The sequence below is a fragment of the Palaemon carinicauda genome, chromosome 37, assembly GCF_036898095.1.
Source record: "Palaemon carinicauda isolate YSFRI2023 chromosome 37, ASM3689809v2, whole genome shotgun sequence".
Taxonomy (NCBI): Eukaryota; Metazoa; Arthropoda; class Malacostraca; order Decapoda; family Palaemonidae; genus Palaemon; species Palaemon carinicauda.
The window spans coordinates 20,993,446-21,018,445 of record NC_090761.1 but is presented as its reverse complement, the minus strand read 5'-3'; the positions used below and the strand labels follow the sequence as shown (position 1 = coordinate 21,018,445).

General features: G+C 36.4%; 2 protein-coding genes across 3 annotated transcripts in view; one reads left to right on the top strand and one right to left on the bottom strand.

Moving 5' to 3' along the window:
* The window catches only part of LOC137629483 (spermatogenesis-defective protein 39 homolog), a 225,620-nt gene that overhangs the window by 43,355 nt on the left and 157,265 nt on the right, over positions 1-25,000 (top strand). The gene's annotated exons all lie outside the window — the stretch shown is intronic.
* LOC137629000 (major facilitator superfamily domain-containing protein 6-like) overlaps positions 1-25,000 on the bottom strand; it is a 62,355-nt gene that overhangs the window by 8,433 nt on the left and 28,922 nt on the right. Inside the window, exon 6 of the mRNA XM_068360253.1 lies at positions 24,755-24,958. Coding sequence (XP_068216354.1) covers positions 24,755-24,958 — 204 coding nt within the window. The remainder of the gene's footprint in view (positions 1-24,754; positions 24,959-25,000) is intronic.

The following is a 25,000-nucleotide window of genomic DNA, read 5'->3' as shown; positions in this document are numbered from 1 at the left end:
TGCTGGTCATTGCGACTTTTTTTGTTGTTGTATTTTAAGGGAATTCCAAGAAATAAATTTTTTGCGTCTTTTGTGCAATTCATGGTACCCAGAGTCAAGGGCAATTTATTATTTTTTTTCCCCAAATGCAGGTTCCATTCAGGGCTGGGTATAATGAGGTTTAATGGACATAATAGCCAAATTATTATTATTATTAATAATAATAATAATAATAATAATAATAATAATAATAATAATGTTTATTGGACAAAACATATTTACATACAAAATATTTTCAAAAAAGACTCAGTCCAAGCCCATGTGGAGCAGAGCTCTTCGGGCAATAATACAATTAAAATGATATCATCAATTAAGAAAAATTTTAAAAAGTAAATATTGATATAGATAAACTAAATGTACACATACATATACATAAGTATATACATATGCATACATATACACATACATATACATAAGTATATACATATGCATACATATACACATACATATACATACATTATTATTATTATTATTATTATTATTATTATTATTATTATTAATGGATGTTGTGGCCTGATTGGTAACGTCTCTGCCTGGTGTTTACCAGACGGGGGTTCGAGTCTCGCTCAGACTCGTTAGTGCCATTAGTGTCTGCAACCTTACCATCCCTGTGAGCTGAGGTTGGGGGGTTTAGGGGAGCCTATAGGTCTATCTGCTGAGTCATCAGCAGCCACTGCCTGGCCCTCCCTGGTCCTAGCTTGGGTGGAGAGGAGGCTTGGGGGCTGATCATATAATATAAGGTCAGTCTCTAGGGCAGTGTCCTGCTTGCTAGGGCAATGTCACTGTCCCTTGCCTCTGCCATTCATGAGCGACCTTTAAACCTTTAAACTACAACCCTAATTGGAAAAGCAGGATGCTACAAGCCCAAGGGCTCCAACAGGGAAAGTAGCCTAGTGAGGAAAGGAAATAAGGAAATCGGAAGTATTTTAAGAACAGTAACAACATTAAAATAAACATCTCCTATATAAACATGAAAGTTTAACAAAACAATAGGAAGAGAAATAAGATAGAAAAGTGTGCCATAGTGTACCCTCAAGCGAGAGAACTCTACCCCAAGACAGTGAAAGACCATGGTATAGAGACTATGGTACTACCCAAGACTTGAGAACAATGGTTTGATTTTAGAGTGTCCTTCTCCTTGCTGGGCTGCTTACCATACCAATGGCATTTAGTTAAAAGATTAAGATTTATTAACATAGTATTTATTTGATAAGTTTAAATACTTCAGGTAGAGTTTAATGTCACAATTATGTGAATTCAGAGATACTGTATTTTTCCTGCCAATAGATAAGGATACTCTAGTAATGAACGTAAGGGTTGCGGTGGCCGATGTGGTAACGTCCCTGGCTGTTGAACGCAAGACTGGGGTTCGAGTCCCTCTGAAACTCGTTAGTTCGTTTGGTCACTGCAACCTCACTATCCTTGTGAGCTAAGGATGTTTTTTTGGGGGGGTGGGGGAGCCTATAGGTCTATCTGCTGAGTCATCAGCAGCCATTGCCTGGCCCTCTTTGGTCCTAGCTTGGGTGGTGAGGGGACTTGGGCGCTGATCAGATGGATATATAGTCAGCCTCGCCACTGTCCCTTGTTTCTGCTATTCATGAGCGACCTTTAAACCTTTAAGAGGCAACTAATTCTCATTTGTGTTTCTTTACCCCTCCAGTTCAGTAAAAATGTAAATGACGTAAAAAAAAGGGGGTTTTAATTTTGCTATTGTAGCTGTTAGTAAAAGTGAATCTATCATTAAGCCATAAAAAAAGTATATTTCATAATACTGGATATAAATGCCATTAGAATTAATTGATACTAATACCATTATGCTACACAAGGTTAACACAGAAATAATTAAAGATATATTTATAGAATAATGTGAATTAACCGCACAATTTTAAGCTACCTCAGTATTTCAAGAATTTACTCACGAGATTCCTTATAACGGCAGGTGTAATGAGTAATTATATCAAGCATAACTTAAACGGGTTATATGAAAAGATTTACAACGACAGAAACGGACATTCGCTTTTGCAATGGCAATTTCATACCACTATAGGCACCAGCAGTGCTACTGTACACTGTTAAAAAAAACGTAGTTTTAATCGGAAATTATTAGTAAAAATATACAGTTCTCAGCCGCATTTCAGTAAAATACAGGCGACCGTAATTTTTACCCTACTTTGTTAAACGTTGGTGACCGTAACATAACTCCTTTACGTCAATATATCCGTTTTTAAAACTGTAAATGTCTGGCAACATTAATCCTAGATTTTTACAGCTCTTTTACGGCAAATTTTCAAGTGTAGATCGGTACCATTCTTGGTACAGTCACTCATGTACTGTAAGTTGGTGGATGTCCGGTTGTTTGAGAGAGATTTCCATTTCGCCCCTTTCTGCACGTCAGGTATCTTGGAGAGCGAAACCGATCAAATATTCAACTACATTTGCGAGCTCCCAGACACCTGTCATCCAGAAAGGGGTGAAATGGAAGTTTCTCTCAAACACCCGGACATCCACCAACTTCCATGAGTGATTGTTACCGTCGGTATTTTACTAGATTATGGATGTTATAAAAGTATCCAACAGTTGTTTAATCAATTCCTCCTTAACCAACCAAATGGAATATCATTGCTCGCATTTCTAGAGTATCTCTGAAATAAATCGCAAATTAGATTATCAGGTTTTTGTGCAAAAAGTCTTCTCCTAGAAGTTTTATTCCGGCTGTGACCAAGTTGTGAAATGATCTTCCTAATCGGGTAGTTGAATCAAAAGTTCAAACTTGCACCAAATGTTTTTATGTTGAACAGGGTGGCAAGGTTTTTTATAGTTTATATTGGAAATATCATCTGTTTTAATGTTGTTAATGTTTTTAAAATGTTTTGTTTTAAATGTTCATTACTACTTATATCACTTATTTATTTCCTTATTTCCTTCCCTTACTGGGCTGTTTTTCCCTGTTGAAACCCTTGGGCTTATAGCATCTTGCTTTTCTAACTTGGGTTGTAGCTAAGTAATAATAATAATAATAATAATAATAACTAGTCGAGTATTTGAAATAGCACTTTTCATCGATAAATCTATATTAATTTCAAAACCTTTATATTATGCGGTTCCTGACTGATAACGCTATCCATATGCCAGGTGTGTATCATCATCATCATCATCAGCCCACTACAGAACAAAGGCTTCAGACATGTCCTTCCACTTGCGTCTGTTTATGGTGTTTCTATGCCAGTTCACACCCGTAAACTTTCCTAGTTCGTCAATCCATCGTCTTCTCCGCCTTCCTCTGCTTCTATTGCAATCTCTAGGGACCCATTATGTTATTCTAATTGTCCATCTATCACCTATCCTTCACATTTCATGTCCTGCCATGTCCATTTTTTTATATGTTATATCCTCTACTTTAGTTTGCTCTTTTATCCATGTTTCTCTTTTTCTGTCCCTTAGTGTCATATATTTCGCCAGTCGTCTCTATTTTGAACTTTTAAATCAACACTTCTCCATACCTCACATTATACTTCACGCTAGCGTGATATATATATATATATATATATATATATATATATATATATATATATATATATATGTGTGTGTGTGTGTGTGTGTATGTATATATATATATATATATATATATATATATATATATATATATATATTCACCATTTTGATCCACTCCACTCTTTTTCTCTCACTTCTGCCTTTTTAAACCTGGGCTTCAGTAAAGCATAAGAAATTTCATTCAATGAGGATGCAAATTCAGAATTCAAGAATGCGAATATTAGTTCCAAATGTGAAACCCTCCCTGGTAATATGATCAATAATAGTGCAATCTCTCGCGAGAGGGGAGTCAACAACAGCCAATCATTTGGAGTATTGTGTCGTGGTTCTTGAGCACCACTCCTGATGCAACATCCTTGTTCATAAAACGGACATGTGATTTAAAGGCTGAGAGTCAAGCATAACCTTGTAATGGAGAGGAGATAAAGTGAGGGTAATGACAAGTTCATCTGTTGGTTATTCTCGATTATACTTCGCAGGTGAGATATACTTGTGAATGATTTGATATCGAGCTAGATAAACTCTGTTTACCTTCGCCAACTTCGTTGCGAAGGTTATGTTTTGATAGGCGGCTTGTATTTACATTTTGCGAATGATTGGGTCAAAAGTCAAGGCCAAGGTCACGAAAAGGTAGAAACGCCCTTTTGCATGAAACTAGTGCCAAAATGTGCATAATTCAATTGCTGATCTTATGATGTACAACATGATATACAGTAGAAGAAGGTATGCACTCTACCTAGTGCCGGTTATAGTAGTCTTTGATAGATTTCGCGGGAAATAAATTATATTAGAGAGTTTGAGGACTTTTCTGGAAGTGATAGTAATTCTTCTATTATAATTTATTTCAAAAGAAAAAACAACGAAATTTTTTCGTTCAAACTTGACAAAATATACTGTTGATTTTGGAAGAATACGTTCGAGAGGGAAAAGTCTATTTAGTAGTTATTAAAAACAAAGGAAAATTCTGTTGTGCGAAGTGGATATAAATTTTCCAAAATCAAATTGAAAAACTGTGCGACGAATTCAGTACGAAATTGATTTATAGAGATAGTTTACGTTTACTTTTCTTTTTTTTTATCGTTATCAGTCTTATAGAACATGTAGAGGCAGGAATGAACCTTCGATAAGTTAGGAAATGTAGAGTAAGGCCCTCTCTCTCTCTATTTCCTCAAGCAAGGAAGTCTGTTGTACTGCACTTGTTTTATACACGCGAGTAAAGTTTATTCAACAGATGACGAGCTTATATATAAGCTGTTGAGAGCAAGAATGTCACAAAAATACAAATAATCTAAAACATGCGATGGCAAGCTTAAACAGGTTGTTCTATCAGTGTACCAGAGAGCGAGAGATAAGAAAAAAAAAAACAATGGCATTAGAGTGTATGAGCGTATATGTAATACGTAGGGTACATTGTCCTTGTCCGTAGCATTTATGCAGTATATTAGACCTGGGAACGCTTGCAATCGTATTAATGTTGTAACAATCTTTATTACCTCCGTCAATGAAGTTGGGAGGAGGTTATGTTTGTTTGTTTATGAACAACTTCCTGGCCATAATCTTACGCATAAAGTAGTGAAACTTTCAGGTTAATTGTTATGTTGAGACGTGGAAGTGATTCAAATTTTGAAAGTCCTAGATCAAAGGTCAAGTTCAAGGTCGAGCTAAAGGTTGACCGAATTAGCCTTAACCTTAACCCCAAGTTCGTACATGGTTGTCAAACACTTCAAATACGCCTACGGTCTAAATTGATTCTAGAAAAGTCAAGGTGGTTTCGAGAAATAAGCTGCCGTTGCGGAGGTCTGCATTCAGTGCCTTTCTAGTATAATTATGAACTGTTTGCATTTGAAGGTAAATTTGCCTTTCTTGATACTGTGGCCCTTAACGTAATATATATGTATATATATATATATATATATATATATATATATATATATATATATATATATGTATATATATGTATATATATATATATATATATATATATATATATATATATATATATATATAAAAGCAGTAATGCTGTCTTTCGTCTTACAGAAATGTAATTCATGGTAAACATGCGCAGATCTTTTAAGGAATTTAAAAAAATTGAAGTGGTATAGACCCTTGATTAATTTTATTAATTAAGAATGTATGAAATACTTTTTAAAATCAATTAATTTACCTTTCCCGGATCTAAAATAGAACTTGGATACAAGTGACCATTAAACTTCTTTATATATCAAATAGAGATGCCTTATTCATCAGTATGGAATGATCCTACTCGGATAGTTAAATCAGAACTTCAAAAGTTCAAAATGGCAGCAAATGTTTTTATGTTGAACAGGCTGACGTAAGTCTCTTTTTACAGTATATATATGAAAGATCTGTTGTTACTGTACTTGAAATATTTAATTTTAATTGTTCATTACTTCTCATATAGTTTATTTCCATGTTTCCATTCTTCACTGGGCTACTTTCCCTGTTGGAGTCCCTGGGCTTATAACATCTTGCTTTTTCTAACTAGGGTCGTAGATATAATAATAATAATAATAATAATAATAATAATAATAATAATAATAATAATAATAATAATAATTTATGATCTTTTTCGATGATGAAAAATGTCAAAGCAGACCTACCAACACTCCCGCATTTTGAAAATACCTCCCACATTCTGCATTCATAGTATTTCACAGAAAAAAAATTCTTCAGGGTCAGGGATGAGGCATAGCCTTTGCAACGGCGCCTCTAATAGTTCCGTTGTTACCTCTGTCAACGAAGTTGGAAGGCGGTTATGTTTTACCCCCTTTTTGTGTGCTTGTGTGTCTGTTTATGTGTGTGTTTGCTAGTGAACACCTTCCTGTCCACCGTAGAGTAATGAAACTTGCAGGGATTAACTGCTATGCAAAAAGCTGGAAATTATTAAATTTTGGAAGGTCAAGGTCAAAAGTCAAGGTCCCGATCGAATAAAAATATCCAATTCACTTAATCTGCTATAAGTTTAGACATCGTTGTCACAGAGACTTCAAACTTGGTCCATATTTAAGTGTATGAAAATCCATGCCAATTAATACATGGTAAGGTCGAAGGCCAAGGTCGATCCATGGCCAAGGTCAAGCAAAAAGTCAAATTTTGGTCATCAGCTATACGGCCACCATTTTACTCGTAAAGTAATGGAAATTACAGGGATTTGAAACTCGTGTAAAGGGTTAGCAATTATTAAATTTGGAAGGTCAAAGGTCAAGGCCACGGGCGAGCAAAACGTTCATATCACGTAATCAGCCATAAGTTTGGACATTCTTGTCACAGAGATTTCAAACTTGGTTCATATTTGAGTGTATGAAAATACACGCAAACCAATGCATGTTAAGGTCAAAGGTCAATGTCAAGGTCAAACAAAAGGTCTGTGCTCTACTGAGTGTCCCTCTAGTTTGAGATAGTCTTTCTTTTATACAGTATTTCTATCCTCCACATCAGGTTTAATATATCTGTTTTTTTTCTTTTCTCAATTTCTTTCACTGAATAGAAATGATCCTATTATTTTCTTTACTTATTCCTTGTAGAGTTTTTAAAGCTTAAATATTTCAATATTATTATTATTATTATTATTATTATTATTATTATTATTATTATTATTATTATTACTACTACTACTAGCTAAGCTACAACCCTGGTTGGAAATGCAGGGGGCTATAAGCTCAGAGGCTTCAACAGGGAAAATATCCCAGCGAGGAAAGGAAAAAAGGAAAATAAAATATTTTAAGAGGAGTAACAACATTAAAATAAATATCTCTTATAAAAACTATAAAAACAACGTAATCCTCGTAGGGTTTTTAAAGCTATATCATATTATTCTTCTCTTCTATATTCCTGGCAAAACAGCAAAAGCTGCTGTTCCTCTTATAAAGCGTACATAGAAGTAGTGATTTACACTTTTTGAGTAGGCCATAAATATTCTTTTCATGTTTTGGTCACTGCATCTGCGTTTTCTTCAACGATGATTGAATCTATCGCGTCCGTAAATGTAACCCTCCACTAGGCGGTCAGTTCACGGGTGTTACAGCTACTTGCCAAAAAAAAATTAAGCTTCATTTCCACCTAAAGGACGTACGTTTCACAAAACCCATCCCTTTACCCCCATGGACGTATCGGTACGTCCTTGCAAAAAACTGCTATTTACATTTTTTTTTTTTTTTGCATATTTTTTACAACTTTTTGAGAAACTTCAGGCATTTTCCAAGAGAATGAGACCAACCTGACCTCTCTATGACAAAAATTAAGGCTGTTAGAGCAATTTAAAAAGAATATACTGCAAAATATGCTTGAAAAAAAAAATAACCCCCGGGGGTTAAGGGTTGGAAAGTTCCAAATAGCCTGGGGGTAAAAAGATTAAGCTTCATTTCCACCCAGCCATCTCTTCGAACGCCCTCTAGCAACAGCCAGCAGCATGATTGCGTCAAATCTCCAGACCTCTCTTCATCATTAGGCCGATTCCATTTACCATGTCACTAGGCTGATGATAACCAAAAGTTGCTTGCGTTGCTTATTTTTAAACGTTGACTTTAGCTTTACTATTTCGGTAATTCGTTCATATAAAGAATGTAAAGTCACTTTTTTATGATTAACCATTTTATAATTTTCATAGAATTTAATGGTGAGAAAATCTTAATGTCAATTTCACAATACTGCAATGGCCCACAACTTAACAAAAGCAATGGTCATTCTTGGTCGACTTGTTAATTATCGAAACTAATTCTAATGCAATAAAATTTATTTGTAAACATTTACAAACTTAGGGGATCATTCTCTACTTAATCATCACTTTCCGAGGTTTTTTTTATATTTAATTATTAATTATATTGTTAATGAAGTGGTGTTTCAAAGCCACCAACAGTATGCAGTATTGCCTTTTTTTTATGAAAAGCCTTAATGCTGGAGATGAAACATGTTGAACCATACAGGGTTAGATGGAACAGGATATACTGTAGTTATGTTTCATGACACTTCGACTTCTAAGGGTCTATAGAAGACTGCAACTGACCCTACCAGTGAATAGCAGCTCCTTTTTTTTTTCTTTTACCAAAAATACTCGATGAATTCATTTATATTCGTCCAAGTGAACCACATTAATTGTGAGACTTTGAAACTTCTGCATTCTTTTCTCCTAAGAATGAATTAAGGTTTAATTTCCGGGAAAACTTTCTGGCAAATTAGCATGCGAGTTCTCTGTCTTATTACCATGTAGAACACTCCGAAGGCCAAATTCAATTAGGTTAAATATGGCCTCCCACACTCCTAGGCATTTCGTTCATATAAGCAGCATTGTTCTTCTCCACCAAGTGTTCGCCGCACCAACAAAAGTAACGTCTCATTTTTCATGGGATAATGTTCGCAACACCAACAAAAGTAATGTGTAATGTGTCTCATCTTTAGTAGAATGATAAGGACGGCTCGCAAGGAAATGTGTCTAAGACAGACACGGAAAGGATAAGAAAATTTAGAGTAGTTGGTAACTCTGACCCTCTTCTTCTTCTTCTTCTTTTCCTCCTCACTTGGGGAGGGCAATCAGCTCCAATTGAAGTATTCATGGCACCACTTCAGCGCCGCCAACCGCAGTCAATGGCGGGCTTTTCCTTCGTTCTTTAACGTCAGTTATGAGTCGATCTTTTCTTCTGTTATTTCTTGCTGCTGCTTCCCTTCTTCCTTTTTTTTCTTTTTTTTTTTCTCTCGATTAATCCCAGCCATTCACATTTAAGATTGTCGGTTTTGAGAATGAGTGGAAAGCGCTTTCATAAATTTTCTTGTCACATCTGCCTATTTACTAAGAATTATTTAATTATATACTAATTGTAAAAAAAAAAATGATATATTACATTCATGTTGTATAATAATTACACAAATTCGTTATGTTTTGTATATTCAGAAATATGGTAATAAATATTTAAGGAAATAATAAAAAATTAGATGGAAAAATAAGAGAACGGTAATAAATGCAATAATAACCAAATAAAAGTAACAATAAAGAGGTATTATCTTTCTTAAATGTAGATCAACCGAAACAGCCAATCTGTTGATATTGGAAAAAGAAAAAAAAAATCTTCGGTCATCGTTCATGAGCGACTTTACTCTTGGTAGGTCTTCTACATAGGCCTATTCGATAAAAACTTTCCAATCATTTATCAATTCCTTATTCTTAAGCCAGACTGACACTTGCACGAATTTGTGGCACGCATTGTCACGACTCGAGTCGTGAACTGGCGTAAACCCGTCGTGACATCGTGGCATGTCGTGACGAGAATTTTGAAATGTTCAAAATTTTGGTCACGACAAAATTTCGTGACCGGGTCGTATACTATGCACGAACTGTTCGTGAACTCGTCGGGAACGATGCGGGAAGTGCGCAAACTATGCGTGAATTCGTCGTGCACTCGTCGTGCCAGCTCGTATCAATGTGGACAGGTCAGCTGTGATTCTGAGGTTTTTTTTTTTTTTTTTTTTTTTCTTTTTTTATCTTCCAGTTCGTGCCACAAAATGTCACCACTTGCCACGACAAATTCGAGGCAAAAAGTCGTCCAAGTGTCAGGGTACCCTTATTCATTTATCATTTCGTTTCTTTAAATTTCACTGAGATATACAAATGAATTTCTCTGCATCACTGCTCTTGTTATATTCAATACCGGTATTTTGCTTTTTTATTTTTTCTTTCTTTTAATCGTCATCATCATCTCCTACGCCTGTTGAAGCAAAGGGCCTCGGTTAGATTAGATTTCCCTGTCGTCTCTATCTTGAATTTTAAATTGGTACTTCTCCATTTATCATCTCTTACTTTACGCTTCATAGTCCTCAGCCATGTTAGCCTGGGTCTTCCAACTCCTCTAGTTGCTTGTGGAGCCCAGTTGAAAATTTAGTGAATTAATCTCTCTTGGGGAGTGCGAAGAGGATGCCCAAACCATCTCCATCTACCCCTCATCATGCTCTCATCCACACATGGCACTCGAGTAATCTCTCTCATATTTTCATTTCTAATCCTGTCCTGCCACTTAACTCCCAATATCCTTCTGAGAGCTTTGTTCTCAAATCTACAAAATCTGTTGGATATTGTATCATTGTTATACCGCGACTCGTGTCCATACAGTAACACCGACCTCACTAAACTGATATAGGCCCTATTGCTGGATTTTTTATAAGTACCCTATAATTTTGTTCACTTTCGTAGGGATTATAGCAGTGTACAGGATGAGTAAGAAGGAAAGTCTTGAGTAATAACATGGACATTATTTGAAATGGAAGTAAGTGGAGAGCAGGGCGGACCCACTCGCTATTTCTGCGAACAAAAAGCTTTAATCTTTTAGATTGTCTTTTCATTAAAATGTCTGAGATTTTTTTATTATACTTATTTTAATCTTTTAGATATTCTATTCATTAAAATGTCTGAGATTTTTTTCAACTTGAAATGTGATACTCAACACAAGTAAAATTTAAATTTCACGAAGATACCAGATCTATGAATATTTATTTTATTCTTAATACTATTCTCATGAAGCCCAATTATAAACTAATTCCATTAGCGATAGGATTATCAGAACTCTTATACATAACTTTGGTTACATATACAGGATGTATCTTACTTGGGAGTTAAATGGCAAGACAGGATTAGAAATGAAACTATAAAAGAGATTACTCCAGTGCCATATGTGGATGAGATCATGGTGAGGGATAGATGAAGATGGTTTGAGCATGCTCTTCGCACTCCCCAAGAGAGATTAATTCACCAAACTTTCAACTGGGCTTCACAAGGCATTGGGGGAGTTAGAAGACCCGGGCCTACGTGGCTGAGAACAATGAAGCGTGAAGTCGGAGATGATGAATGGAGAGGTATTGAATTAAAAGCTCAAGAGAGAGATGACTGGCGAAATCTAACAGACCCTTTGCGTCACTAGGCGGAGAAGATGATGATGATCTTATGTAATGCAAATGTTAGTGCACAATGACAGGAAATGTATACTTAGCCATGTGCGTTTTAATTCGTGCGCGCGTGTGTAAAAAGACATATTTTTTTGCACATATCTACCCATGTTTGTTGAATGATTTATGTTTTCGAATAATTTCTCAGGGTTTTCTCACTTTTCTCATCTGCTTTTTAATCACCTCTGGCAACGAAGTTGGGAGGAGGTTATGTTTTCGCCCCCGTTTGTCCGTTTGTTTGTTTATGAACAACTTCCTGGCCACAAATTTTACTCTAAGAGTAGTGACACCTTTAAGGATTAATTGTTATGTTGAGACGTGGAAGTGATTCAATTTTGAAAGCTCTAGGTCAAAGGTCAAGGTCAAGGTTGAGCAAAAGGTCGACCGAATTAACTCTAACCTTAACTTCAAGTTCGCACACGGTCTGAATTGATTCTGGAAAAAGCAAGCTGGTTTCGAGAAATAAGCTGTCGTGACGGAGGTCTCCACTCTCAGAGTGCTTTTCTAGTTAAGGAAGTCTATTAGTACACTTTTATAGCAATGACCACTCGAGATCTGGGGCGTCAAGTCTTTCCCACCTCGGTGCCTCCTCAAGTAAAAAAATGGGAGAATCAGGTAAATAAAAAATGTAAACTTTCGAACGCAGAAAACGAGAAAATATTTTGAGTTTACCATATTCAGCAACGGGGCATATCAAGCGATGCTACCTCTTCAAAGAGATTTCCTTTTGACCCCTGTTTGTTTATTTACTTGTTTGTGAGTTAGCAGGATTTTGGGAAAATTTGTTAAAGGACTTCCGTAAAGTTAAGGGATTTGAATTTTACTTGAACGAAACTGTTACAAATGATAATGCTTGTATGTTGTTTCAAGGTGACCAGACTTTCGATTGATATCAACATGCTGTATTGCTGAAAGGTAATAATAGCTTACAATGACACTCCATTTGCCTCATTACAGGTAAGAGTCTATAATTATCTCCCCTATATGATAGAGTAAATGCTTGGATGTGTGTATATATATATATATCTTTATATATATATATATATATATATATATATATATATATATATATTTCGGTCACGCTCAACGGCATTACTGTACTTATAATTACTAGGTTTCTCCCCGCCCCTCGGGCATGTGACAGAGCGAGCAGTCATACACAGATGAGAGGGGTTACCATATCTATCGAAATAGTTAGCCGTCCTTTTTGACGGGTCGCTTACACTAGTACACTTATATAGGATATGTACATAACAACGGTGATTTGATAGGATGTAAAAACATAAAAAACGATTTTTATGCCTCAATAGTTGGCGTGAAAATATGCATACATAAAGAGAGAGACAATTTATACTGACACTTTGAGCGCCGCGCTGTCAGAAATGAACCGGGAAATGTGTGAAGTAAACTCTGTCTTTCTGTCATCGCAGATCTACAATTTAGTCTTATTAGGAGCTAGATGGGGAAGTTGTTGAAAGATAGCTTTGCTCTTTGTCTCTTCTTTTCGTTACATATACCAAAACTTGAAGATGATAATAATGTAAAAAAGAAAACGTTTGGTAATTAATTTGATTCCTTAATTCTAATATATCAATCGATTTCTCTCTTGTCACGATTTGTCAATGGAGATATTCAAGCTTTATGTACAGTTGGATACAAGACTTCATGGTGCATCTTTCTCTGAAAAAGTACACTCAGCCACACCCTTACTGCAAGTCAAATTCTTGTGTTTATTCCCACCCACCGCTTCTGCCATCTCTTGCTACACTATAGTTTGGTTATTCCCCGCTAAGTAAGGGTGTGATAAGGTGCAGAGGTATTTGAAGATTCCTGGGTTGTGGTGGCTTGTTGGTAACGTCCTTGCCTGGTGATCGCCGAACTGGGGTTCAAGTCCTGCTCAAACTTGTTAGTTTCTTTGGTCGTTGCAACCTATCCACCCTTGAGAGCTAAAGATGGGGTGTTTGGGGGAGCCTATAGGTCTGTCTGTTGAGTCATTAGCAGCCATTGCCTGGCCCTCCATGGTCTTAGCTTGAGTGGAAAAGGGGGCTTGAGCACTGATCATATACTCTCTCTCTCTCTCTCTCTCTCTCTCTCTCTCTCTCTCTCTCTCTCTCTCTCTCTCTATATATATATATATATATATATATATATATATATATGGTCGTCTAGGGCATTGTCCTGCTTGATAGACCAGTGTCACTGTCCCTTGCCCCTGCCATTCATAAGTGGCCTTTAAAACATAAACTGTGCATCTAAAGACACTTACAAAATGGCAAAATGTCTCTAAGGCGTATTTCAACTAGACCTCTTCGGGTATACTCTCTCATCGTTTTTATCATAGATTCCGATTTCCTTATTGTATTAAGTCCCGAAGAGTCTTGTGCCTTCTCCTCGAGGTTATAATATCCCGTAATGAAAGGGTTACTTTATTTTAACGAGCTCTGGGTGTTTTTCAGCTATCTTAACGTTTGATATTCACGATACGTGGATGTCTTCCGGCTTCAGACGCCACAATACACACACGCATATATATATATATATATATATATACATATATATATATATATATATATATATATATATATATATATATATATATGTGTGTGTGTGTGTGTACATATATATATGTATATATTATATATATATATATATATATATATATATATATATATATATATATATATTATATATATACATATATACAGGTACATATACATATATTTACATATATATATATATATATATATATATATATATATATATATAAATATTTATATGTGTGTGTTTGCGTGTATTTATATAGACACACACACACATATATATATATATATATATATATATATATATATATATATATATATATATGTAGAGAGAGAGAGAGAGAGAGTAGTATCCTTACAAATGGGTGGCTCGGGAGATAAGCAGCTCAACTGTCACAGACATTTCCAACCTTCAAAAGTCGAATCATCGACGAAACCATTGTACCATAAAACCTTTAACATTAGTCGCTTCGTTCACCCCCCAAAAAGGGCTATTCAGCACCATGTTGAGCCCCTCTACGTAAACTGCGCTATTCACGTCTTTTTGTGATATCTAATTGGAAACGTTGTGCCTGGCATTCTGCTGAAGTTCGAGATCCGCTCAAGGTCGATAGTTTCTTGTAGTGTCTGAAACCTCACCATCCTTGTGAGCTAAGGTTGGTGGGTTTGTGGGAGCCTATAGGCCTACCTGCTGAGTCTTTAGCAGCCATTGCCTGGCTTTCCCTGGTCTTAGCTTGGGTGGAGAGGGGGCTTGGCCGCTATTCATATGTATATATGGTCAGTCTCTAGGGCATTACCCCTGTCCCTTCCCTCTGCCATTCATGAGCGACCTTTAACCCCTTTACAAGTGTTCTCTTATTGTATCTATTAGTAATTCTGAATTATGCACTCTCTTTATTCATTTATTGCCTTCCATTCCTCCCATATAACCGATCCATTTAGAAATATTTTGATCCGGTTTTTTCACATACACTAACTTCTTTATCATTTCCATAACTATCCACATTTCCCACCCCATTAATTCTGCTTATTTCATATATACTATGCAAACAGATCATCTCAACGTCTTCAACCTCTTTTTTTTTTTCATTCACATTCAACATTCACATTTAACTTCCATAAAGGAGAGTGGGTTCAACAATCTCACTTTGACTTCCACATATAATTCAAGTTCCTTAAACAATGCTTGCTTTTCCTTTTGGGATTTACATTTTGCCTCATTGTATTTATCCCTAAAATTTATCCATAACAGTCAATTCCAATCTTCCTAGTTATATTAACAATCATTACTCCATCTTCCTAATTTCTGTTTATTCTTAATATCTTACTCATGCTGATATTTACTCACAACCTTCTCCTCTTGTGAACATTATAAAACTCTTTTACCAGCTTCAGTAGTTTCTCTACACTGTTACCAATCAGCACAGTATCTCCTGCAAGCATTAGTCATTTCACATCCCATTTGCTCTGGATGTAAGAAAACTTTAAATCAATCAATCATCACATTTGCGTATCCCATAACTTAACACCTATAACACCTACATCTACTGCCCTGTCTCCGAGCACTTCATTCCATAAATAAAGATGTTTATCAGCCACGGAGACATAACATCATTCATTCAGACTAATTTTCTAACCAAACTAGTACTCTCTTTCCTATGTAATTTAGCACATCCTTCTCTTATTTCTTTAAGAAAAAACTTTTCTTAGTTATCTGAAATCTAGCAAAAAAAAAAAAAGTGCATTCTAACAGGTTTCGTATTTCCATCTTTATCAATTCTTTATCAAGTCCATATACTGTATGCTACTTACAGCATTTTATTTTACTTCCAAACATCTCAAATAACTATTTCATATAGAAACTTGATCCATGCGCTCTCTTTGCCTAAAAGGTTTAAAGGCCACTCATGAATGGCAGAGGCAAGGGACAGTGACATTGCCCTATCAAGCAGGACAATGCCCCAGAGACTGGCCATATATACATATGATCAGTGTTCAAGTCCCATCTCCACCCGAGCTAGGACCAAGGAGTGGCCGGCTAGGCAATGGCTGTTGGTGACTCAACAGATAGACCTATAGGCTTCCCCCCCCCCATCCTTAGCTCACAAGGATGGTGAGGTTACATCTACCAAAGAAACTAACGAGGTTGAGCGGGACTCGAACCCAATCTGGCGTTCAACAGTCATGAACGTTACCACATCGACCACCAAAACCCTTATCAATCATCCAATTCTTACATCTTTTCTGGTGTACTAGGTAACGTTATGGCCCTATAATTGTTTAATAGAGTCCTGTATCATTTTAATTTTTACAACTGAAAACACTGTTGCTTGTATCCGTGCTATTTGGTCCTCCTACTTGACTGCAATTTTCCTAAAAGCCTTTTTTCATGTTACCTAAATTTATTCGATCGTTTGCCGAGTATCAAAGTCTTCGAAAACCCAGCTAACCACATTTTAAAGGTTTAAAACTTTTAAAGGTCGCTCGTGAATGGCAGAGTCAAGGAACAGTAACATTGCCCTAGAGACTGACCATATAGTATACATAATTATGATTAGCGCCCAAGCCCCCTCTCCACCCAAGCTAAGACCTTGGAGGGTCTGTAATAATGGTGCTTATTTATTTTTCTGTAAAGGAGGTGATGAATATATTTGTCTATTCCATTTAGAAAATCAATGGTTAATTACATCATAGTATTATTAAGACCAATCTGAAGAGTCTGAAAAATTGTTATAGTATTCTCAAGATTTTTTCTCGCACGCTATAGTCCTTGAAAGAACGGCAAGTTGTATTTCCGAATTAATTGAAAGGATTTATGGAATCTGGGCCATATGCTCCATTGCTGGGTCCGGGAAGGTCATTCAGTACAGAGGTTCAAACCCTGCATTTGTACTATGAATTTAAAAGGTAAAAGAGGTTGGACAGCAGCATGGTGGAAAGGAAACAGGGACGGAGTAAAATAGAAGGCCAATAAGTAGGCGAAATCTATATTGGCAGAAAAAAAAATTCCCGAAATCATACTGAAGAAGATAAATCAATCATTACAGCTTATAGGTAGTAGGTTAGCCAGGGTACCAGCCACCCGTTGAGATACTACCGCTAGAGAGTTATGGGATCCTTTGATTGGCCAGACAGTGCTACCTTGGATCCTTCTCTCTAGTTACGGTTCAGTATCCATTTGCCTACACATACACCGAATAGTCTGGCATATTCTTTACATATTCTCCTCTGTCCTCATACACCTGACAACACTATTATCACCAAACAGTTCTTCTTCGCTCAAGGGGTTAACTGCTGCACTGTAATTGTTCAGTGGCTACTTTCCTTTTGGTATGGGTAGTATGGTAAGCAGCTCTTCTAGGAGGACACTCCAAAATCACACCATTGTTATCTAGTCTATGGTAGTGCCATAGCCTCCGTACCATGGTCTTCCACTATCTTGGGCTAGAGTTCTCTTGCTTGAGAGTACACTCGGGCGCACTTTTCTATCTAATTTCTCTTCCTCTTCTTTTGTTAAAGTTTTTATAGTTTATATAAGAAATATTTGTTTTGGTGTTGTTACTGTTCTTAAAATATTTTGATTTTCTTTGTTTCCTTTCCTCACTGGGCTATTTTTCCTGTTGGGTTCCTGGGCTTAAAGCATCTGGCTTTTCCAACTAGGGTTGTATTTTGGCAAGTAATAATAATAATAATAATAATAATAATAATAATAATAATAATAATAATAATAATAATAATTACTGAAATAAGTAACTTCAAATTACTTAAATCTAAAGATACTAGTAATATTGAATTCCTTGTCATGAATAACATTTTAGAATATGAATTTTGCTGATTATAGCTAGATGATTTGTTAGAATAAAAGGTGTTTTACTAAGAGTTTTGCTGTCTTAGTTTTATATAAAATCTTGACTAGAAATAAAACTCTAAGGCATTTTTTTTTCTTAGAATCACAGTTTCTTCCATGATATGCCTCGCTCGATGGAATGACAGTAGAATATTTTTTAAAAGCCGCCAGGAGAATTAGCAGAGTATACGCGTTACTATTTTTTAAAAGACAAATTTCTCTAAGAACTGTATTTTCCTTCTTATTGGCAATCGTTCACATTACGCAATATTTTGTATTTATTCCTTATCCAAATTAGAAAAACGTATGGACAAAATTGCAAATGAATAAAAAAAAAAACTTTAAAATCTCGATTTAAGATTGGTTAGTGTTCTGACGTCTCGCATTTCGTCAAAATACTTTAATTTCTCTCATGCAGAAAGCTTTATAATACCGTCAGGGATAAAAATCAACCGAAATATACAGTAAAGTACCATTACAAACTTGATAGGTTTCAAGAAGCGGTTTGTAAGTTGAATTTTGTCAAGTTTTGGCCTAGAGTAGGCCTAACCTGAATCTCGCGCCTATGATTTCCAATTACAAAAGTCAACAAATAGGTTTCTTATGAGATATATATCAGGTTAATACGATTGTCGATTTGTTAAATGATATAATATTTTATTCCAGTATTTCCTTATCTTATCTTTGTTATTTTCAGTCGCATTTTTGTTTGTATCTCCAAATGTTTGTAAGTTGAATTTTGGCCTAGGTTAGGCCTAACCTGAATCCCATGTCTATGATTTCCAGCTACAAAGGTCAACAAAAGTCTACTGTATTAAATGATATAATATTGTTTCATTACAGTATTTCTATATCTCATCTTTGTTATTTTCAATTGCATTTTTTTTTTGTATCTCTGAATCTTTGTAAGTCGAACGTTCGTAAGTTGGAGACCTTCTGTACCAAGCAAACAATATCGAGTATGTTATTAGCGTGTTCGATGACAATACAGCCCGCAGCTCTCAAACAGAAAATATCTAAACTAAGGTCCACTTCCCAGAAGGAGAGTTAATTCAATTCAACTCTTCAATTATCTTTCCTCACGACAACTGTCCCTTATTGCATTAAGTCATAGAACTGACTGTCCCGCTGTGTTCAGAAAACACTTATTTGCTTATGGTAAATGCGTGGCTGGGAGGTCGTAGGAAAGTCAGAAATGGTTGTTATTATTATTATTATAATTATTATTCTTATTATTATTATTATTATTATTATTATTATTACAGACTAAGCTACAACCCTTGTTGGAAAAGCAGGATGCTATAATCCCAAGGGTTCCAACAGCGAAAGGAAATAAGGAAATGAATAAACTACAGGAGAAGTAATAAATAATGCAAATAGAGTATTTCAAGAACAGTAAAAACATTAAATTAGTAGAGTAACACAAAACGAACATTAGGTCAACGGTGGGAAATGTCATGTCCACTAAAATAACATAGGGTTTATCAATTAAACTAAAGGTTGTACTGTACTTGCATGAGGCCAGAATAATATAATACCAACTTCCAAGGAATATTTAATTTTGGGGGTTAAAATATATATGTAATGTTTTTTATCAGTGTAGCTGACTTAAGCTAGCCCTCAGCTCTCAATAGCTTGTGACTCTTGAGTAAGCACATCGACGTTAAGAAAACTCTTGCACAAATACATGAAAATAACAAATGAGCATCACTCTTAAAAGCCTGGATACTACTGCCTTATAAAAGTAAAAAGAATCACATCCCATCTTTGAGTAATCAATTGTGATTAAATCTTTCATAGCATATGGTATTACACTTATACCTAATGTTTTAACATGTTCTATCAATGCAATATTGTGCAACCTTACTCTGGATACGCGTAGCGCATATGGTGTTACAGTACAAATACATAACAATATTAGGGAGGAAAAATAGAAAGAAATTATCTGAAACTGGCTTAGGGTAAGATATGAGGACCCACATATTTGAAAATGGAAGACTGAATGAATAAAAAGCTTAAGTACTGTACAGGAAAAATATATGATACAACCAGATTGAGGTCTCCAAAATGTTTTGGGCCTCAGAGTTAATATGCAAAACAGATAGGGGTTGTAATTGCTAACAATAAGAATGAATTACTTATCTCGATGATGATAGCCTTGGAAAGATAAACTAAATAAATCACTGTCTCGTGACTGATTTCATTTATACAATAAAGAAGAAGAAGAAGAAGAAGATTCATATGCCAGATGAAAGTTGAATTCGAGACCTCTGGCAATTCTCTTGCTTCTAGAAAACTATTTCGGTTAGTAGCAAACCAGAAGGAAATAACTCTGAGCGTTGGAGTCGTAGAGATAAATTCAGCTTTGCTCAACTAAGAAAGTCGAAGAAAGCCTCTCAGAGAACTAGTAGAAAGAGTGAGAAATCAATACCAACAGGAACCCCCATTTTTTACTTTAACATGAAGCCTTATCACCAAACAGGAAGCGATTCTAGCAATAAACAACACTACGGCACCGCCCATCTTCATCCTTCCACTGCCAAATCTTGGATAAGACCTTCTGCCGTAGAACTCCCAACTACTTCCTTGTTGGCATTTTTTTTTTTTTATTTCTTGCTAATATGTTGTAAGATTCATGAAATACAGAGCTTTATGGGTAGATCTGGACGTGAGAGCATTTATAAGACTACGACCTCAGTTTCATAGACTAAGACAAAACAAGCTATTCACCTCCTTCATAACTTTTCTTAACCCCAAAGGCTAAACCTTCAAACAAATTGACGAAAACTCTATCTTGTACTATTTGATATCGATAGTCAGCTACTTCAGCCATTAAATTATAGTTTTCTTTAGAGCTACATTTGTTAATTAATGCCGTTAAAATTCAATAGACTATCATAACGTAAAATCGATGACAAAAATGCGGAAATGTAGCAATTTGAAATCAAAAAGGGAATTTGTATCAACTGGGAGAGTCTTTCGTAAAACATTACATGACCTAAAGATAGTTTTGAATGATTCTGTAGTAAGATGTGTCTTCAGCTTACACTGAGAGACTTAGCTGCCTCTATCAAGGACCAACTTATTTCTAGGAGTGCAAACAAAGTAGCTATATAATTCCACTGAGAATTATTCATGACTTCTGGTGAAGTAGTCGGCGGACATTTCTTACAACACCAACAACCAGAGGGACAGTCAGTAGAGCGCAGACTTCCACCGCGGCAGCTTATTTCTCGACTATTTGCTTGACTGTGACCTTGACCTTTGACCTTGACCTTCCAAAATTTAATCATTTGCAACTTTTTACATAAGTTAATCCCTGCAAGTTTCATTACTCTACGATGAAAATTGTGGTAGGGAAGCTGTTCTCAAAACACATACACACACGCACACACAAACTGCGGGTAAAACACAACCTCCTTCAAACTTCGTTGGCGGAGGTAAAATATGCAGCAGTTTCTAGTCCATAGCAGGACAAAGGCATGTAAATTCATGTCTGGAGTGTGTCCAGTTTTCATCACCTCGCTGGCCAATGCGATTTGGTGATGGTGGGAGATTTTTGTCTGATCACTCACAGCAAACCAAACTATGGTTGGCCCTGACTAGTACAGCTTTGCTGATCATGGCAATACGCAAACCCGTTCACCACGTTAAGGTATCCCCACTTAGAAAGGGATTTTTCTTAGAATGATCCAAATGGATATTCAGGCATATGATTTTATTTATGACTAATAGAAGCGGTAATCCAACATCTGAAAACGTAACAGACACCTTACACGTCTCGAACTGTCTACTTAACCGCGCCAAGACTCCTCGCTGCTGGGAGGAAGGACATGAACATATGGTACCGGGGTCTAAAGCGATGTCAGGCAGGGCAGCCGATCGGGACTACGGTCTGGCCCAAAGGCAAAGGAAAGTCTTTTAAAAAGAAAGCAACCGTGCTTACACCATATAAAAATTGAAAAAAAAGCACGTTAATAGAAGAAGAATAAACTTTGTAGATGTGCAGTATACAGTATATTTATTAGGGAACTATCCATTACAGTAAAAATCATACCTACAGTAGTTTAATCTCATGGAGTTGCATGAGACTGAAATATGCAGAATACATATTAATCCAAGACAGTACAGCATTGACAACTCATGTTTTCGCCTCCTAATATTATGTAAAAAGTTTCATCAACCATAATGAAAACATCATATATATTATAAACATGTCTAACCAAGTAAAAAAAAAATCAATATCAATATCTAGTTTTCAAAGAACTACGACAAGAAACTGTTAGGTAAACAGAAGCAAAAGTCATGGCTGAAACATATTGTTCGTCGTACATGTTAAAATAGATGTAATAAATGGAAGCTTATTGATAGGGGATTGTGAAGGACAAAGGAGTCAGGATATCAGGATTTGATTTACTACGAGAGTCTTCCTGGAGGCCAGCAGGATCACCAGGAACGAATGGACATTATATCGTCATTTATCGAATTTTTAACAAAAATAATAAACACTACTAGGTTGTAGGTTGGCTAGGGTACCAGCCACCGGTTGACATACTACCGCTAGAGAGTCATTGGATCCTTTTACTGGCCAGACAGTACTGCATTGGAGCCCTCTCTTTGGTTACGGCTCATTTTTTTCTTTTTTACTTCCTCTGTCCTCATACACCTGACAACACTGAGAATACCAAACAACTCTTCTTCGTTCAAGGAGTTAACTACTGCACTGTAATTGTTCAGTGGCTACTTTCTCCTTGGGAAGGGTAGACGAGACTCTAGCTATGGTAGGCAGCTCTTCTAGGAGGGCACTCCAAAATCAAACCATTTCTCTAGTCTTGGGTAGTGCCATAGCTTCTGTACTATGGTCTTCCACTGTCTTGGGTTAGAGTTCTCTTGCTTGAGGGTACACTTGGGCACGCTGTTCTATCTTGTTTCTCTTCTTTTTATTCTTATGAATTTTTATAGTTTATATAAGGTAGATCTAATTTAATGTTGTTAATGATCTTGATATATTTTATTTTGATTGTTATTACTTCTCTTGTAGTTGATTCATTTCCTTGTTTCCTTTCCTCACTGGGCTATTTTTCCCTGTTGGAGCCCTTGGGCTTATAGCATCCTGCTTTTCCAACTAGGGTTTAGCTTAGCTAATGATAATAATAATAATAATAATAATAATAATAATAATAATAATGGCATGGAAGGGCACTCATGATGGTTGCATGGTATTAGCGTTAGGTATCAGTGTTATTTGAATAACAGGCCCAAATGTTATTGAATCGAGATATGCAACTAACCGTCATCACGATTATCACCTTCATCATTTTAATTATTATTTTGAATCATTCCACATTTTTACATAGAACGTATGTCACTTTATTGTATGAAAATCCGATCTACGTCGAGTATTGTGGAACCAATTAACAATGTTGGGCGGGGAAATACACCCTCATGCAAAAGAGGAATGAAGAGCGTTGAAGAAGAGAAACGAGTAGAACTAAACGTATAAATATAATGTATAATTGTGAATACAGTCGAATTTATATAATTAACAACAGTTGAAAAGTGATGAAAATCGAATAAGGGAATGGGTCTTTTCTATCCTTCCTTTTTATGTTCTACCCAAGTTTCCTTTCATTTTCTAACTTTTCATCAATATCCATTACCTCAGTTGGACCATCAGCTTAACTTCTGTTCATTTTGAGCCAAACTGCAGACTTTTCGATGAAAATTCAGTGCGTTGATAACAAAACAGCAGAACAAATTCTCACTTATCCATTCGTTCTCTTGACTACTCGGGCCTGATTATGGTCAATTACAGGATTTTTTTTTTTTTTTTTTTCTCGGAACGAGGTTGTTAATTGCATACCCATCAAAATTGAACATGGAGTACCACGTGTATTACAATACGTGATACTGCACATATCACTACGTAGCACTACTTAATCACTTAAATAACAAAAGCATTTGGAAACCGCAAACCTGCGGTGGCTGATGTGGTAACGTCCCTGACTGTTGAACGCCAAACTGTGTTTCGAGTCCCGCTCAATCTCACCATCCTTGTGAGGTAAGGATGGGGGATTTGGGGAGCCTATGGGTCTACCTGCTGAGTCATCAACAATCATTGCCTGGCCCTCCTTGGCCGTAGCTTGGGTGGAGAGGGTTTTGAGCGCTGATCATATGTATATATGGTCAGTCTCTAGGACATTGTCCTGCTTCCTAGGGCAATGTCACTGTCCCATGCCTCTGCCGTCTATGAGCGGCCTTTAAACCTTTAAATGTTGAGCAATGCATTCCCCGCCTCCCTCCTTCCAAAAAAATGTTCACTTATTACTAGTCACTGAGTAAAAATATAACTTGCTTTACGGAGATAGTTAATGTATATTGGAAACGTCTATGCCTCGTGATCTGCCTGACTGGAGTTCGAGTCACTCTCAAGCTCGATAGTTTCTTGTAGTGTCTGCAACCTCACCATCCTTATGAGGTAAGGAAGGGGATTTGGGGGAGCATATAGGTTTACCTACTGAGTCATCATTAGTAATTACCTGGCCCTCCCTGGTCCTAGCTAGGGTGGAGAGTGTGCTTGGGCTCTGATTATATGTAAATATGGTTAGTCTATAGGGCATTTTCATGCTAGCTAGGGCATTGTACTGAGAGTTAGGTCATTATCCTGCTAGGTAGGGCATTGTGGCTGTCCCCTTACCTGTGCTATTCATGAGTGGCCTTTAAATCTTTAAACGCGAAAAAAAACATTGTCTGGTAATTATACATAATTATCTAGTACCAATTAAGGGATAATTCTAAAAAACATGAACACTTCGCTAAAGGAACTCACCAACGCATCTGATGGAGTAGCAGACGAGGCCGAATGAGATGGACTGGATGTTGCCAAACTTTTTGCAGATAACCCCCGACATTGCCAGGAAGGGAATGGCAGCCACGGAGGCGATGGTGGTCAGGATGCCGATGAACCAGTTGGTGGCTCCCAGATCCCGCAGGTGCCACGGCAGGAAGTTCTCTACGAAACCGTAGCACATCCCTGGTATAGGAGAGAGATGATTGGGTCAGTATCTGATGAGGA